The sequence below is a fragment of the Aythya ferina genome (assembly GCF_964211825.1).
Source record: "Aythya ferina genome assembly, chromosome: 4".
Lineage (NCBI taxonomy): Eukaryota > Metazoa > Chordata > Aves > Anseriformes > Anatidae > Aythya > Aythya ferina.
Genome location: NC_140300.1, coordinates 5,967,326 through 5,985,054, shown reverse-complemented (window position 1 = coordinate 5,985,054; position 17,729 = coordinate 5,967,326). Strand labels below are relative to the sequence as shown.

Genomic DNA, 17,729 nt, shown 5'->3' with positions numbered 1-17,729 from the left:
TGTCCTCAGATGCACTGCAGGCCACTGCAAGCAGCCTGCAATTTGCAGTTTTCAACTGCTCACAGCTATTGCCAACAGTTAACGTAACTTATGATTGACCCTGCTCTCTTCCCAAATAAATAATGAGGAAAGCAGTTATTATCGTGTGACCTGAGGCTCCCTCATCAGAAGAGCAGGGGTTAAGGAAAGCCAAGAAGGAATCCTTTGAAAGACACAGAAAGGCACGCAATTACCGAGTGACGAAAAATAGCTACCGGGGAAAGAAAAGGCATTATCAGCCTCAAAGAAGGTTAGAAACGGGGACCAGAGCAAGGACTCTACATCCACCTTAAAGCTGAAACCTCATGGACCTCTGTCACCAGGTTCCTGAGACTGCTAGGACAAACTTCTGAGCAGTGAATTGTTACTGGCACCTTCGTGTTCCTGCTCAACTTTGTATGGCTGTGCATGACTCTAGTTAAGCTTGACTGCTAGAGGATGGACCACGTTACCTGACAGCTCAGATGCCAACTGCTCAGATTTATTACATTAGCAAACAGCAACCCTAAACCCAGGACTGCAACCTACAACTACACAGATACTTAAGAAAAACACAGTACTTTATTCACAAGGCTTTTCAACCTACTTCTTCCTGCAAAACCAAAACAAACCAGCCAGAATTCAAGGCTTGAGGGCCCTGGTCTCTACGCCACCCCACCCCACAACCACCCACAACAAGAAGATTCAGTTGGGCAGATACACCGAAAGCAGCAGCTCAGCACAGGTGCCCCTACAAACAGACTACCCAATGGTGCAACTTGACAACGTGGGGCTTTCAGATCCCACATCAAGGCTAAGAAAAAGCTTTCTTGCAGCCTGAAGGCACTGCGAGAAATGAAATGGTGTCACAACATTGCTTTTAAATACATAAGACAAACGCAGGACATCAGTTCATGTGCCACAATAAAGGCACATATTATAAGGGCACCGTATTATGAATGAAGGTCTGATGACACTATTTAAAACAAATAAAAGGTGTTACTGATTCTTCAGAGTATTATTTGGGTCACAGATCTAGCTTCATTCTAACGTCCCTCCTGTAAATTACTTTGAGTGAGTGAAGCAGAAAAGAGCCTCATGTTAGCTATTACTTTTGCGTATTGCACCTTTTCTGGGTTTTCAAAATTAAACTAAGAATCAGGATTACAATCAGAAAAATTAATTTATTAGATGTAAATCTGACAACCAGTTGCATATTTAATAAACCTTTTTAACTCTCAGAAACATGTGGAATAAAATAACAGTAGCAAATAAGATCTGGAATCAAAAGTCTTTCATGGTCTTCTTTAAGAGTTGTCTGTGAAACGTTACAGATGTAGCCAGGAACACCGTGATGCCCTTACTTATCATGCCAACCTCATGTACTTTCCTGCAAAACTAAAAGAAATCTCTATTAGTATTAGGACAAAAAAGCTATACATGAATTTCCATGAATATTCTGTAAGCTACTGTCCCTTATCTGAGGAATATTCCAGAAGAGATTACAGACTTTCAAGGTCACATCACTGCAATGGCTGGTGTACATGTAACAACGAACAATTGATTCATACCTACTATCCAAAAGCCTGTCATAAGACTGGCTTCTCCTTACTTCCAGATTGGAACAAAACCTTTTTTTTTTTTTAGCAGACAACAACAGCAAAACAGCCACTGCACTTTACAGAGTGCTTTAGAGAAACTACAACCAGAATCAGCTTCTTAAAGCTAAACAAAACCTGTACCAGTATCCAAAGATGAATTAATCCCAAAGTAGCTCTTCTTCTGTTTTGCCATCTGTCTGTGGCTTCTCATCGTTTCCGTGCTTAGTGCTCTCTTTCTCAGCAGGGTTTTGTTCAAGTCTTTCGCCTTTATAAGGCTTTGATTTCTTCTCATTTACTAAGTCTATGTCAAATTTAATTCGCTTTTGCCTCTCGTTTTCTTTTCCAAAATCTGCATATTCACTACTTTCCTTCCTTTTTGGTGTTGTGGCTTCTTTCTTACACTTCAGCTCTTCACTAATGTATTTTTCCTCCTCGCTATGTTTTATCTGAAGTTTCCGTTCACTGTAGCAGCTGGTAAAAGTTTCATCAACCTCAAGTTTGCAGTAGTCTTTAGATTCTGCAACTGACTGGCTAAAGCCTTTATCTCTGATGGTGGCCACCTCAGATGCTTGCTCTCCTGCACAGAGTCCCACGTTACAATTAGGTGTCTTTTCCAGTGCATGCTCACAAGCTGATGGCCAACTGGGTGATCTCTTTTCCCCAGTATTTCGAGGTGACTGGGTTTCTGAGAAAACGCTGGAGTGCCAGCCTTGTTCACACTTAAAGGTAGAAGATGCAACCCCACCAAGGTCAATTCCTCCTTTGGCATCTTTATCTTGAAACTCTTCCTCTTCTGCTGTTCTCAAATATGTTCTCTGCTCTAGACCTGTAGCTTTCGGAACTTGAATGCAATCTGTTAATTCATTAGTTTTCCTTGAATTCTCTGTAATTTCGACAACCTTTGTTGCTCTGCATAAATTGGATAGAAAAATCACAGTTATTAATATTGATCAATTTGCTTAGGATTTGTTGAGTTAAAAAAAAAAAGTCAGGAGGGCAGAAAGACATGCATAATAAAATTATTTATATTTCCAGAGTTACAAAAAGAACATATTCCAAGTGTGTTGCTCTCTGTACCTACATGAAACCTCTTATACATGATCATATTTCCAAATCAGCTGAAATGACAGGGAACAGATGCAGTCCCACTAGTGTGGTTATATTATTATTGCACCTTCACTTAAAATGTCTTATCAATATGTCTAACATGAAAGCAATTTTGATATTTGGCCTACTTGCACAGCAATCTCAAAAAAGATAGATCTTAAATCACCACAATATCCATTCTGCAATTAACACAGGCTACGGTGCCTGTTCTGGGTTAAAGGGAAAGTAAGAACTATCATCTATCCCACAAATCATCTTATGCCAAAGGTAAGATGCATGCTGATGAACCTTTAAGTTCACTGAACAGTCAGTGGAGACCTGGCACTTTTCAGGATTAAGGTCTATTTGCTCTGTCAACAGGAATCTTAGATTTCAGACCATTTCCTTCTAGGCTGACTACGCACTGAGTGCCAAAATGCTGCTGTCCCCAGAGAAGCAAATATTTGGGGATAGTAAAAGAAGTGGGAAAACCACAAGGTTCAGGACCTTTTTTGTGGGCTGCCATCGAAGCTGCAGCTGTAGGAACTCCAAGAGTGAACATCAGTCATAAGTATGATGCTTAAAACAGACAGTGACCCTTAAAGGCAATAAACCAAAACAAAACCAAATTAAAACAAAAACAGTAAAAAAAAAATCCCACAAGAACAACAAAACCAAAAAACCACAATAACTGGTCAAAGTCCCTTAACAACAGACAGCTGGGCTACCGAAGAAAGCAAAGTCTTTAGTAGAAACTTGAAAGTAGAAGCTACAGAGGAAGAGTAACAAAAGACTTAGTGACTTACCTCATCTGGTGTTTTTTCCCTTGCACGTGGGACTGGTACATTTCTATAGATGAAAACATGACATCACAAACACGGCACGTGTAAGGACCACGCCAAGCCACAGAGAATAAGGAATCTGTAGGTTAGAAAGACTGCAAATGAAATGCAAAACTCATCACAATCCTCCCCCTCCATGCAAGAGTCCTAACATGATGTTCCCATAATCAGCTCCTACAGACATATACAACGTCCCTGCTGCAACATCTCAATTTTACACTAGAACAGTATTCATGAAGAGAGCTGTACAGCTGCAGTTTAACCATTTTCAAGTATTAACAAAGCGTACTTCTGATGACGGCAATGATTTAAGGTAATTCTAGTGAACTGTTACCATGTGCTGATAAGAAAGAACTGTACTGAAAAATTAAATAGTACTGTAAGCACCTGACACAAAGCAGGCACCAACAGACACCAGTCAGTCCAGATTCACACTGATCTTGTCTGAATTTAAACGTTAAGTGCTCAAACATTCACAAAACATTGGCTCAACTCTGACAAGAAGATGTTGAGAGAACTGTCAAACACTACATTACGAATACAGGATGCAGAGACAGCCAAATACAAGTTAAGGTCCTTGTATTTTCGAGGTTGTCACGCTCTCTTCTCTTACAAGCTGTGTTACTCATAGACATAAGTATATAAAATAATTAAAAAAAAAAACACCAAGTCATTGTTTTCCCCATGCAAACCCAAGAGCAAAGCGCAGTGTTAATTCCAATGGGCTGCTGCTTTGCATCAAAATGCACAATTTTCTTTAAATCATAGCATAACTTATTGAATAACAATGACTTGAAACAACAACTTCTGAGTATCAAGTAGAATTTTGAATTCTTTACTAAAGGGAGGATCACCTCTTCTGTTGCACAAGCCCAGATGATCAACAGTTCTGTTACAGAAGACCCACTAAAATAAATGCAAGTTGCACTGGTACAACACCAGGGCCTTGGACACAGTGCTAGAGCTGGAGACTGTCCTGATGGGAGGCTGGAGAATGATGACCATTTAGGAAACAAATTTCCTTATGTGGGAAGACTGAAGGAATTACAGCAATCAGTGTGGTGAACAAAAGATTAATGGAAGACATTATAAGAATTAAAAGTTGTCAGAGACATAGAACTCCAGCATTTCACTGACTGAACAGAAAGGAAGAAATGAACTTGTTCTGCAGCAAAGGAGAAGTCTCTCATTTCCTTGCCCAAATCAGAGCTAACTACTCAAGCTGTCCCCACTTGCTCACGTTCTGCTTACCATTTATTCTGACTTCTGCAAGCAGAGCTTCGTCTCCCAGCTCCTCCATTATTTTTTTCCGTGCTATGTTTCTTCTGTGTTTCTTCCCAACATAATGCTGCTGGGCGGAGAACAGATTATCGAAGGGAGCACAGCAGAGCCGGCAGTACTTTGTATCGTTAAACTCCAAACTCGTGCTGGAGGTTGCAAACTCCTCAGCTTTCAAAGGCAGCAAGGGCTTCTCAGCTGACGGCTTCTGTAAAGCTGGAGAGATGGAAGCAGAGGATAAACCTGCTGATGGCACAGCAAAGGAAGGGCTAAACCAATTCCATGGGCAAAATAGGTAATTACGGAACGATGGAGCTGGAAGGGAGAACAGCCTGCTGGGGGCTGAACTGAGCCTATCAAGTCCCTTAGTCCTTACAAAGATACAAGAGCACGATGTGATAAGGAACACATGGAATATTCAGAAACCCCACCATTAGAAACCATATCAATCAACTCTGTTTGATGGCTGCTCACTCTAAGGGCTTTAAACAGTCCAAGAAGAGACTTACCCTGCAGAGGGAGAGTTCAGCAACTTGTACTGAACTAACACCAGTTCAGTGTTGCTTGAAGACTTTTTATTTTTTAATTTAACAATTTATCAGAGTAACATCTTGTAGGACTGCAGTGAATATTTTGAGCAACTGTAAGCATCTTTCATCAATAAAAAAATCAGAAATATTTGCCTTTAGCTAGAAAGATAGAGAGTTTGAAAGAAAGGCTCCCCAGCTTCAGAGTTTCACTGGGTATTTTGTATCTTTGTTTATCCACCCAAGGAGTTACCATGCCACAGCTCCATAACTTCGGCAGAACAGAAGGCCGAGAGACATGCAGGTGTAGGAAGACACCTCTGTATTTGTTTCAGAGAGTAACAGGAAAGCACATGCAATGCAGATTATTCAGTTCTTACCAGGAACAGGCTGTGTGCTCTGTACTGCCATCAGGACTTTGTCTCTTGATGCTTGTTTCAGGTTTTTAGCGTGGATCTTTCCCAGGTAGTGAGACAATGCAGTAATTGGGCAGGAAAAAAACATGTTGCAGAGACTGCAGTATTTGTTTTTATCTGCTTCACCACTCCCATGTACCTGAAAACAGGCAAGAGCAAGCTCAGTCATAAGCACTTACTGAAAGACAAGAAAACAGTTTAGTTAGCGACAAAGACGAATAGTCACCTGAAAATTAATATAGTTTGTCTTCTTCTTTTTGCCATGCTCCTGCCTCTCTTCTTTCTCAGCGTGCATTTGGGTGTAAAGGCAAACTTTCCGAGTATGCTTTTTGCTCTGAGAAGAGATTGGAATTATTCCTGTTTCATTAACACGGGACCAAGCAGTGGTATAACCAGCGACTGGGACTTCATTCATCCAAAATTGCCTTCTACACATGCCAAACTGCATTTGTATAAGGCAGAGCCACAACCAGACAAAGGCCAGCTCATGTGACAACACCATTCTTTAATCAGTAATACAGTATTTAGCACTACTCCTAACATTTTGCCTCAGGCAGCCCTAAGAGTCACCTACTCTCAACACCCTGGGGAACCAAAAATCCTTACACACCCTCCTACAAACACAGACACTAAAGCAGGTATGGAAGGGAACGTGTCCATGCCACAGAGCAGGTCCACTGAGCTCCTTTAATGCTAAACCTGGTGGGTTTGACACCAAGGCCACCCTGAGTGGTGGCACAGAGGACTGACAGGCAGCACGACCTGATTTACCTTCTTAAAGAAGCCTGGTCTCCCTGGAGAAGGTGACAATCTCCAGCTTTGAGCAAGTCTGTGGAGATTTCTACTGTGCATTCATTAGTCCAGTGACCTCAAATCCCATATTATGTATACTTTCCTCATCTGTGATTATTTATTAATTCTTAGATGCTTTCTCAGTGCATCACACCTGCACTTCTAACATACTTACCCACATGCCACACTATACACTGGTAACACAGAAAGTCAAACAAGTGGCTTGTCTTTTCTAATCCGATGCTTTCCAAGTGGCTGTTAAGGATTCTGAGGAGCTACAGAGGATATCATATCGCTATTACCAAAGACAAAGAGGTCCTATCACACCTGGCTAGACAACACAAAGAGAACTGAGAAGAAAGAGTCAGTTACTTCCATCTCAATTCATTTTGCAATGGTGAAGTCAGATAACTTTGCAATTGCATCTTTTATCCTCAGCTGGATTTGGATCCAAGAAAGAGAAAATCAAATTGAGAGTCTGGACTCTCAGTTTGACAGGACAAGTGCTGCTGAACATAAATCAAAGTAAGGAAATAGGACAGCTTGCAAGACCTGAATCTTAATTAATAACGTGAATAACAAGAAAGACACCAGAGAGCAACTGGCATTGTGAAGTAACTCTGGCAAGAAGATAGAAATGTCTGTGCATGCAAACCATCAATATCAAGTTTCAAAATAAAGCTCAGTTTCCTGTGTTGACAGCAATATCCCAAGGCACACACTTGTTCCAGGAAACTCCTTCAGCACAATTCATACAACCTGCCTCACGCAGACACCTGCAGACAGAGCAGCACGTGTGTGTCTCTGGGTGAAGAGAAATGAACTCCTCTGTAGTTTGCATTGCTCCATGCTGTCCGTATGTTCTGGGTAGATCTGCTTCAATCCCATACACAGCATTGCCTGAACCTGCTCAATTCCTTCTATAATTGCCCTGCAACACGTAGGTGATCGCCCTTCAATATCACAACATTTAAACCTGGTTTAATGGCTAAGCTTTAAGAAAGACTATGAAAAGCCTTGAGGAGCTTTTTATAACACCACACAGAAACCCCAAACAAAACCCAAACCCCAGTGCATGCTAGGAGAAGTCCTCCCTTCCAGCCTACCTCGTAGTGGGACATCCTTTGGGACTCAGACTGCAGCACTGCAGTGCAAACCTTACAGAAAGCGTCGGTGAACAGGTCCTTCCTCGTTGCCTCATCTAAAATGTCTTCTAAACACAGAGAAAAAAACAAAAAACGTCGGTCAGTAGACAGGACAAAGTATATTTGTATGTCTTTGCTTACTCAAAATATGAATATTCACTTGCAGCAGAAGACACTTGAATATTCACGTGCAGCAGAAGACGAGGGAACCAATTTTCATCCCCTCAATCACACCATGCCCTGTTGTGGCTTCAAGGCAATGCTGCAGAGCCACCCAAACCTTCCTCCTTACAGAGGTATTGCTCTCACGGCCTTAAGTATTACTGTAAGTGTACCTGGACTTGAAAAAGAAGGAAGATAGAGCCTCTTCATAGGGTTTTCAGCTCACTTCAAATAGGGAAATGTTGGAAATACTAGATTAATGGCTTAAGAAAAGGTTTTTAGCTGGACTGGGTCACACAGTTAGTTAAATACAGGGATACCGTTTAAAAAAAAAGATATAAAGAAAGTCTGGGAGTAGCTCAGTAGATGAGAAAGGCCAAGAGGTAGCTTCAGAAGCTTCCAAAGGTTGTCAGAGAAACCATTTTATTTTATTTTATTTTATTTTATTTTATTTTATTTTATTTTATTTTATTTTTTTAAAGTTAAATGGAGAAAAACTGCTCCAACGGTTTGTTTCGATTTTCTTGCCCTGTTCCCCCTTAACTCATGGCATGGACACACTTCAATTCTTACTGAGATTGGCCCAGACTTCGAGGTAATTCTGAATAATATTATGTGAAGGCACATTTGATCTGGGGGGACACCCTCATCAGCACTTAAAAGCAGGGATCACATCAATCAAGAGCATTAAAACACTTTTGGAGCAGCTGGAGCTGGCTCTGCTCTGACACAGGGGCAGCTGCTCACAGAGGCCACCCCTAACCCCCAAACCCTTGCCAATACAAAGGGGAAATATTGTGGAAAGTACCACCACGTCCTAACTGTCTTGTAACAAACGGCACGGAGGCAAATTAATTCAGGAATAAATCAGCATCGCTCCCACTGAAACCCCAAGCAGGCTGGGAGACGAAAAAGGTCTTCAGTCTGACCTGGGCAGCTGCAGTCCCCTTCCCAGCAGGGATCTCACACATCAGCAGCCCTCTCAAGTAGATAAGGGGACAGTTGGAGGCCTCACTGTTCCAAAAATAAGGTAGGAGCTTGAGAAAAACAGGATGGGCAGTGTGAGAACAGTAAAACAAAGATCACAGGTTCTCAAAACATAAGAAAAGGCAAAAAAAAAAAAAAAAAAAAAAAGGGAAAAGGGAGAAATTAAAGGGTTGCAAAAAAAGAAAAATTGCACATATATGGTATAGAGGAGCAATGAGTAGCTTGTGAACCTGTAGTACTCAGCCATGAGGAAACAGGGGAGGTGATCAGGTGTCGGGAAATAGGGAATAAAAGGTTAGGATTTGTTTAATACAATGCACTCCTAATTGGCAGGACGCCTGCTGTTGCAATCACGAATAAAACAGCTTCACAGAAGATCCTGTCTGAAGAAAATTGTTTGAGATCTTTCTCACAAACTTGAGGTCTTCAGCCTTCGGATTCAGAAGACGTCTTTCCTGGCAATGAAGAGAAACTTAAAAAAAAAAAAAACAACCAACACGGCTTACCTTACAGCTTGCAACCACACTATCAGAAACTTTTCAGAGATTTAATCAAAAGCAGCAGCCTTGCAGGGCTGCTGTTTGACCTCCTCATTTTGGTGCCCCTGAAACGTTTACTGGTATCCTGAATTCAGAGTAATTCTTTGAACAAGCTTCTGGCTATTAAAAAAAGATGGCTCTGCTGCCAAGCAGACCAACTGCTGTTTGTCACAAAGGGACAGCTCCTTAATAAAGGGATATGGAAAAAGGTTTTAGAAATAGATGACGTTTTTTAAAATGCAAGCTATAGACTGTCATGCCACATGATAGAGACAACCAGCAGTAATAATGTAATTTCTAGGGTATTTTTTCCCCTCTTATTTTCATTTTAATGGCATTATTGGTTCATGTCGTTCTCTGTGGGTCTCACGGCCTGTCCTTGCCCCATTTTTCTCAGCTCTGTGATGAGACCTGTGGCACACACTCCTGCCACAGACTTCATGTTTTGTGAAGTTCACTGGCATCTCAGAGACAACATGCTACAGCAACAGCAAACGTGAACAGCAGCTGGTGTAGCTAAGAGGATGCACAACATGAGGATTCATGTACAGGAGTTTCTGGCAATCAGGGGATAAATCTGATCCCACCGAAACACCAAGAAGAGCCTTGCAAGTGACTTTAACACTACCAAATAACCTCATATGCTTGCCAGCTCCCGGTAATGCCAGCACAAAGATCCCCCCAAACCCCCACAGATGTAATGCAGTGCTCCTGCAAAGCGTGGAGCACTCCACAGGGCTGGAAACCAGCGTGCAGTTCTTGGTTTGCAGGTGTCTAGGCAGGATTAGACCCCTTTTTAGTGCGTATTTTCACAGAAAATAGGGACACCAAGCACACAATAACATGAGTACAATTTAACATGGGTCACACAGAAGCTTTATTAACTACTACCATAGCAAGAAAACATTCAGATGAGGATTTCTCCCACCTGATGGCTGGGACCTGACTTACACCCTGTTTCAGAGCAAAGAAAAGTGAGAAAAGAAAAAAAAAATCATTCTAATGTTAACAAAATCAGGTACCCATCTCTGGGGATGGGCTCCTTCAGCAGCTTGTTAGCTGCCACAGCTGAGGACACGGAGAGATGGCTCCTGGTAGAGCCTGGAGGAGTGGTGCACCCAGCATTATCTTAGCCCAGAAGTGGGAGCTGGAAGAAATCACAGCCATTTCCAGCTGTAAGTCAGAAGGAATGTTCTTTTAGTTAGCATAACCTTCTTAGCCAGACCTCTCAAATCATAAACGTTAATAATTTTACCACCACAGCAGGAATTCCAGCCTGTTTCAGGTCTAGATTCTTTTCCAGGCACCCTGAAGGTTACCTCAGGTAGGTGGAACCTCCACAAAATATCCAAACCATTCCCTTCCTGGGCTCCCAAATGCCTGCAGCTCTGACCTAAACACCACCATGCACCAAACGAATTCTAAGGCTGCTTCTTATCCCACTGCTATTTCCCCATCCACCCAAATCGCTTTCTTAATAGCACGGATTTAAAAATGCTTACAGGTATTGATACTTCTGGATGACTGTCTGAAACCACGCTGCATGGCTGCAGCACAAACAGCTCATTTGAGACCTGAGGATGAGATCAAGAAAGCAAACATCAAATCTGGTTATCTACAGAAGGGAGGACTGAGCTGTTAATTGGCATCCAGAAACCTCCAGAGATCTATTTCATGCTGTTTTTTAAATGTAGGGAATAAACCCAGCCTAAATCAGTAGGCAATGAGGAACATGTTCCTAAAACACGCTCAACATGACTGTCTCAGTATTCAAAACACTGAAATATCAGTACTGAGAAGGCAACGGGAGAGCAGGTACTCAGTATCAATTCAAATAAATAAATAGAAGTGGCTAATAATAAGGAATCAGACTGAGCCACTGTCTGAACTGAAAGCCCAATATTTGCTTACTGCTTCTCAATTCCCATTTACCAGCTTAGAAGCACATTCAGCATTTTTTTTTTTAGTTTTTATTTTTATTGAATTGCTGTGCTATTGAAGAAATGTATTAAAACACCGATGTGAGAAGGCTCGGGAACAGTTTTAACACGATTGTACTTGTCTATTTGTACTACTTGGAAGAAGTTCCAAGATGTTTGTCTTTTTCCAACTTTAAACCTTTGCTGTTTTCTTGCTCTTGCTAGGTAAATTTTAGAGTTTTTGTGGTATGCCATGTAGGAAAGGCAGGGGAAATAATGCCATCCCTCTGGGCAATATGAAGTTGGTAATACTAAAACTAATTAAAATATCAGAAGCCAGGTAATTTAAAAGATAGACTGTTCAACCTAAGATTTTCTACCACTTGATTAAAAAGGAAACACAACTCAGCCTCAGACTAACATTAATTTTTCTTCCTCAGTTCTTGAGGGTAGAGAAGACAGCAGGAAGAATAATGTAGGAAGGAAAAAGTACAAGCTAGACAAATCCCTAAAGGCAAAGGCACCAAGTTTCAATTTCAAGGTATTCAGCCTGGAAAATGACACAGCCGAGTTCTGCCCTCAAATGCCAGCAGCAAACATAGCATCTTTATGAGAAATAAGCAGATATACACGAATCAAGTCCAACAGTAGCATGCCCTCAAGAGAGGAAATATTGACGGGCGTTGTTTTCTTGTTTTACAAACCCTTTCACAGGGCTGGCTCCAGGGTATGCTCCGTGCTGGCAGCATCTTCATGTGATGTGCAAACTCTGCTGCTTGTTATTAGGTGATCGTATTCCTCCTAAGTAACAGGATGAAAGGTGAACAAAAGCTTGACTACTGGGAGCAGCAGCTGTCCAAACCTGCAGGCAGACAGCATCACTGACATCCAGCCGCTTTTGGTCACGGTACAGCAGGCAGACGTGGCCACTGTACGGTGGGGATCAGAAAGCAATCTTAGAAATTACCCGGAACAGACATCCACAGACACCCAACTCAGAAAGGGCAGGCGAAGATAACAGACTTTAAAACCCTTATCAAACACACTCAGGTGTGGTATTACAGAACTGGATTCCTGGATGAGAAGGGGAGGCTGAACCAAACTGATTTCTATTTCTGCAGCTAGGTAAAGGCATTTCTCCAAGGAAGCAATACTGTAGGAATAGATGTTAATTTTCTCTAGTGAGTTTAGTCCCTGAATATTGTTTTGTATGACTTGTGTCCCCTTTCAAAGCTCAGGTGATTGTAAAACTAACAAATACCAGACTGGATTCTGCTGTTTGAAAATGAGAGCTGTAAAACTGAACTTCCAGCACATTTCATAAACTGGATTCATCACCCAAAATGCAAGACTGACTTTTTATTTCCACAGAATACCATAACAAGACAACCTCCAAACATTTACACACATCTTCAAATATGTTATTGCAGATTTCTATATTTCATATCTACATGCTATCACAGATTTGCTTGACACATCCCTAAGCCTGTACATAAGCACAGGCCTTTGGAGCATACAACACCACCACCAAACCAGGGGTTAAAGTCAGCATTGCCCAAACTTTCTGAAACTAAATCAAAACAGTTCTAAAGCCTTTTACGGCCAGATGGATCCATGATCTGCCCTGACACACAACAGAAGGAGCTTACAACTGATGGGAAACACAACGCTCACCCTTTTGCCCAGGGTAAATGGTAACAAGACACTTTGTCAGCTCTCTTCGGCAGCTCTCTGAAGGAAACGGAAAATGTTTTAAAGCATTAAGGTGGAAATACATGAATTTTTCTCCCTCTTGGCCCACTTCCATCCACCACCCTGTCTCTGACCCCTGCTCCCTGTCTCCTATCAGACCCAGGGGAGGCAGATCAGCATCCCACAGCTTGAAACACATTGAAATCAGCTATTCTGCCTTTATTTTTATAAAAAGGTAACTTTCTAGTGTTAAGTATCAACTGACTTTTACTACAGTAAGTTGCTCAGGATTTCAGGAAAAATAAATCAAAGATATGCTATTTTTAAGTCTCTATGGACATATTTAAATCCAGGTGCACTTTTTTGAGACAGTCAAAACATTAATAGGGTGCAACAGAAAGCTTATTAAAGTCTATAGTGGGAGGCTGGTTCCTTTTAAAAACAGACCTAATGCATTAGATTTGTTAAATACTGCAGGATAAGTTGCTAGTTCCCTTGCCAGTCATTAACTTATTTCCTTAGGATAACAGAACTGTTTCCCTATCCACTCCTTGGGTCTTAAGAACACATAAGAAACACAGCCCTGACTCCCCACTTCGTAAATGCTCTGAGGTGGGTTAAGACAAGTTACCTACCCTTCAGCCAGGTTCTCTCCTGACAGATAAGTGCTCCCATAAGATTGTACAACACGTAGCAGTTCGTGCAGTGCTATTTCTCAGCCTAGTCTCAGTGTTATGTAAGAGGAATTGTGGAATGCTGGGTGAGAAACACGAGCTGTGAATTGGTACCCAATTCGTTTTATTTCTTCTCTGGTAGGTGGAGGATGGAGATGGGAAAATTAGTAATGTAGAACGCAAGCACGTGCTGCATACTGAGTCTTGAAAAAGGAAATGTGTTTGTAACCTACAGATTAACCACACTCTTGCAGGTACCAAGTGTTATTATCTTGTTGCTACTGAACCCAAAGAAACCCCTGAAGATAAACAAACCACCAAACCAAAACTACATATTTAAAAATGTGTAGATTTGTGAAGAAATCAGCAAGAACTGTTGCCACAGAAAGTTTCCAAGGCCAAAACTTATTGCTAAGCTTGTACTTAAGACAAGGATACCTGCCCTCTCTCCCTTACCAAGCTTTAAAAACAGAAATTGTCAGTGATGTCCACTTATATAGCCCTGCTTAGCCCAGACATGAACCAACTGTGTGCCCAGCAATCCCTGCAGTGTGGCTAACCACCAGCCTCATACCTTTTGAGCACTAAAAGTCAGGGAGCGAGCTGCCTCTACCCAGCGAGGAGCTCAGAAACACTACCCTCAGGACCCTTAAAATCCCTTGAAATTCCTCGAAAATGGAATTCAAGCCTAAACAAAACACGGGTGTATTCATAACTTGCCCCAGGTATATTCTTTTGAGGAGTGTACCTCATTCTGCCGCTTTTTTCTCCCCCAGCAAGGTGCCTGCTTGCAATAGCTGCCAGTTTCTCTCACAGCCAAACAGCCAAGGGTGATTAATTCCTCTGGAGTTATTTCTGTTTACCAGAGCACTACTAAATTTAACCGACAATGGGGAAATCCGCTCTTAGTAGATGTTTTACATATTTAACAAAAGACCATGTTTATGCATTGCTAAGTTTGTGGCTAGCTTAAAAAAAATACAATACATAAACAAAACCAACCAAAAAATACCAACTGAACAAAAATCCATAAACCAGCCCAGTCAATGACTATAAAAACATGAACCAAAGCCTTCCAACGCGTGAATATTGTACACCCATTATGCATGGTTTGGCATTCCTGGAAGTTCACCGCTGTTTTTAGCCATTTGCTAGCTTTTTAGCAGGATGTAATTCCACAGGATGGCTTATATCTGGGAAGGAGAGGACAGCACAACAGTGTCCCAGCCACCTCCACCATAATAACAGTGTAAATGTACTAAAACCATCCAATTATTTAAATTCAAACTTATTATAAACCCTCCTCCCTCTCCCAGGGGCCACTCACCTCCGCGGTCGTGCTGGGGCTGCGGGGCCGCCTCCTGCTGCCGCTCCCGGCCCCCCTCAGCCGCCATCTCCCCTCAGAGCCCCCTTCACGGCCACGGCACCACCGCCAGGGCCGCCTTGACCGAGCCCCGAGGGCCGGGACACCTCAGCGGGCTCCTCCTTTGACCCAGCCCGGCTTCATCCTCATCCCCCGCGGGGCCCGGCCCAGCCTGCCCCGGCCTCCGCCTCCCCTCAGGGCCATCAGCCTGAACGGCGACTGCAGGCTTCGTCCCGGGGTCTCCATCCCACACCTGTACCCAAAACACCCCCCAAAAAACCTCCCAAAAACATCCCCAAACGCAGCCAGCCCTCTCTTTGTCTTCAATCACCCCCCAAAACACCGATCCCTCCTCTTCAGGGTTTAAATCCCCTCCGTTTAGCAAGCCTGCCATGTTGGTGTGTGTCCCAAGAGGAAATGACAACCACATTTCCCTCCAAATATTCCCTGCTTTTGCCCCAAAAAGGGGTTGTTTCATGGGGACAACAGTGTGGGTACTGTGAGGCCACCCTCACCCTGCAGGGCATCAATGTTAAAGCAGAATTATAATTGCAGCCCAGCAATTAGCTGGCAGGATGAGTGCAAGCACAACCAGCCTAGGACAGTATTTTTATTTCTTCTTTTTTATTATTATTATTTCTCTTTTTCCTTCGAATTCACAACTTGTCTGAGGGCTGTGTTCAGCTCTGCACTGAGCGGAGGCTGCAAGGCAGAGGGTTCAGCAGGGACTAAATTTGATAACGGTTTGATTTGGATAAATGCTCAGAGGGCAGTAGATGGTGCTGTTTGTTCTCCTGGTAGGACAGGGTGCTCATCCCTCCACCTGCACCAGCCAGGGATATATCCAAAACAGAGAATAATTCACAGTTTAAGGATCTGTGTTTCTCAGTACTCCAAAATCGGCCTGGCTTTCCAGCTGGTTTTGAAATGTCGTGTTTCCCAGGGGCTGAAAGTAGAGCTACCGCTCCAAAGAGGTGTTTAAATGGGACACCCCATTTCACAACTTCTCTTGGCCCTCTCCATCTTTCCCAGTGATTTTTCTTTGTATGGATGGTTTTACCACTCTATTTAGCACACAGCTGTGCATGAAACTGTGGCCTAGTGGTATTTCGATGCTCATCCCAGGCAGATGTGATGTGCAGTTGGATGTCTGATCTCCCCTGTGACCCAGCTGAGGGCACACCACCATGGCATTCACCAGGCTGCAAGGAGAGAAATGAGATTTTTGCTCAATTACATGTTTTTTGGCAGTGTGAAGGAGTGAGGGTACATTGTACTGAATGCAATGGTGGCTGTCCATGCAGAGACCTGCTCTATTGTAAGTCTGTCCTAGGAAGAATTTGGTCTCCTGGTTTTAGTTTACTACTGTGTAAAGATATAATTATATATATATATATTGTTTTCTGAGATTCAGAAACAGTGTGTGTTTACTATGCTTAATGACTGGCTTCAGCACAGCCACATTCCTAATCAATTTTGCACCTAATTTTGAGGTGCAAAAGCACTACTGATGAATATATGTATCTAAAAGGCACTGAATGCTCAGGAGAATTCAACATGCGTTACAGGTGAGGCCAGCGCATCCTGACATCACACAATGTGTTACAACAGAAAATGATTGCAATTAAAATTCTAATTGCTTTTAGTGGCTGATTGCCACTAGTGACTTTTCTGTACAGCATAAATGCTAAGAGGTTTGTGCTGACAGCTCTGCGACAGCTCTGGCCATCCTCAGTAGGAGTGGAACAGGCTGGTTGTTTGGGGAACAGTGCTAATAACCACATGAGCACCCAGATCACCCTGACTTTATGGAGCTCTGGATTGATATCGTTTGTGCTTGGCACACTCGGGCAAACTATAACAGAGGGTATTTGAGCTGCAGCGCGATACCATACTTCATCTGCAGGAAAGGAAAATTGCCAGAAGCTTTCAGCAGAAGATGCTGAGCAGTTCTGAGACTGTCTTGAAGAGGACAATACTTCCCTCCGCCTTGGTTAGGTAAAGCAAGTCCTCTGACAAAACAAGTCTAGGGATGCACAGGAATTATCCTCCTTACATCTCTGCACCTTGTTTTCCATATCTATTAATCAGATAGGTTTTTCTGTGCAGCAAGGAGGTGTGGGAAGAGGTTTGCAAACAGTGATGTCTGTATGGTGCTTAGAGATCCACGAGGAAACAGAATCAGGTTTCCTAGCAGTGGGAGGCTGAGATGGTAGAGAACCAGCCACACAAAATGCTGTTAAAGGATAAAATAAATGCTGAATGACAACCTAGGCTGAGTTGAGTTTCTATAGCAAGGCTCACTGTTATACATGGAGGCCTTCCTTTGCATCACCTTGAACACGCTCTAGCTGCTGGAGACAGGGGGCAAATAGGGGACTGGGTTCTCATGGGCTTGATCTCTCTGGTTGTCTCTTCACCCTCCTTTACCCTATGGTGGGTCAAATTCCTCCTTCTCTTCTCAAGGTTGAGTACTGGAGGTGAGGACAGCCCTCAAATGTGCTGCCATTTCTGAGATTAATGCATCCAAAATTGTGCAAATATCTAAGATGTTCTGCTTGCTTCTGCAGCCCGTGCCAAACCGCTGCTGCCCTTCCAGCTCCTTCCTCGCTGCTTTGCGTGCTCACCGCCGGCATTTGGGAAGCGATGTCCTTTTTTCCAGGCTCCAGTGGTGATGGAGGAGGCAGA

General features: G+C 42.7%; 1 protein-coding gene across 10 annotated transcripts; it reads right to left on the bottom strand.

Moving 5' to 3' along the window:
• Positions 1-1,182: 1,182 nt before the first annotated feature.
• On the bottom strand, positions 1,183-15,195 carry KRCC1 (lysine rich coiled-coil 1). Of its 10 annotated transcripts, none has more exons than XM_084517793.1 (9): positions 15,006-15,195; positions 12,987-13,043; positions 7,667-7,773; positions 5,995-6,102; positions 5,733-5,907; positions 4,799-5,041; positions 3,512-3,626; positions 1,755-2,528; positions 1,183-1,416 (listed from the first exon to the last, which is right to left on the bottom strand). In XM_084517793.1, the coding sequence occupies exons 1-8, from the start codon at positions 15,070-15,072 to the stop codon at positions 1,778-1,780; spliced, it is 1,623 nt and encodes a 540-aa protein (XP_084373919.1). In that variant the 5' UTR covers positions 15,073-15,195; the 3' UTR covers positions 1,183-1,416; positions 1,755-1,777. The 10 variants fall into 10 exon arrangements, with proteins under 10 accessions (XP_084373919.1, XP_084373920.1, XP_084373918.1 ...); XM_084517794.1 differs by having other exon boundaries at positions 1,183-1,408; XM_084517792.1 differs by lacking the exon at positions 12,987-13,043 and adding an exon at positions 6,736-6,835 and having other exon boundaries at positions 1,183-1,408; positions 15,006-15,075.
• Between the last annotated feature and the right edge of the window lie 2,534 nt (positions 15,196-17,729).

Bases quoted from the DNA above. Each gene is read 5' to 3' on its own strand.
- KRCC1 (XM_084517793.1), bottom strand. From the start codon at position 15,072: ATGGCGGCTGAGGGGGGCCGGGAGCGGCAGCAGGAGGCGGCCCCGCAG. The intron at 6,103-7,666 runs GTAGGCTGGAAG...ATCTCTTCTCAG, and splicing joins AAAGGATGTCCCACTACGAG to AGCAAAAAGCATACTCGGAA. The intron at 5,908-5,994 runs GTGACTATTCGT...GCCTGTTTTCAG, and splicing joins CAAACTATATTAATTTTCAG to GTACATGGGAGTGGTGAAGC.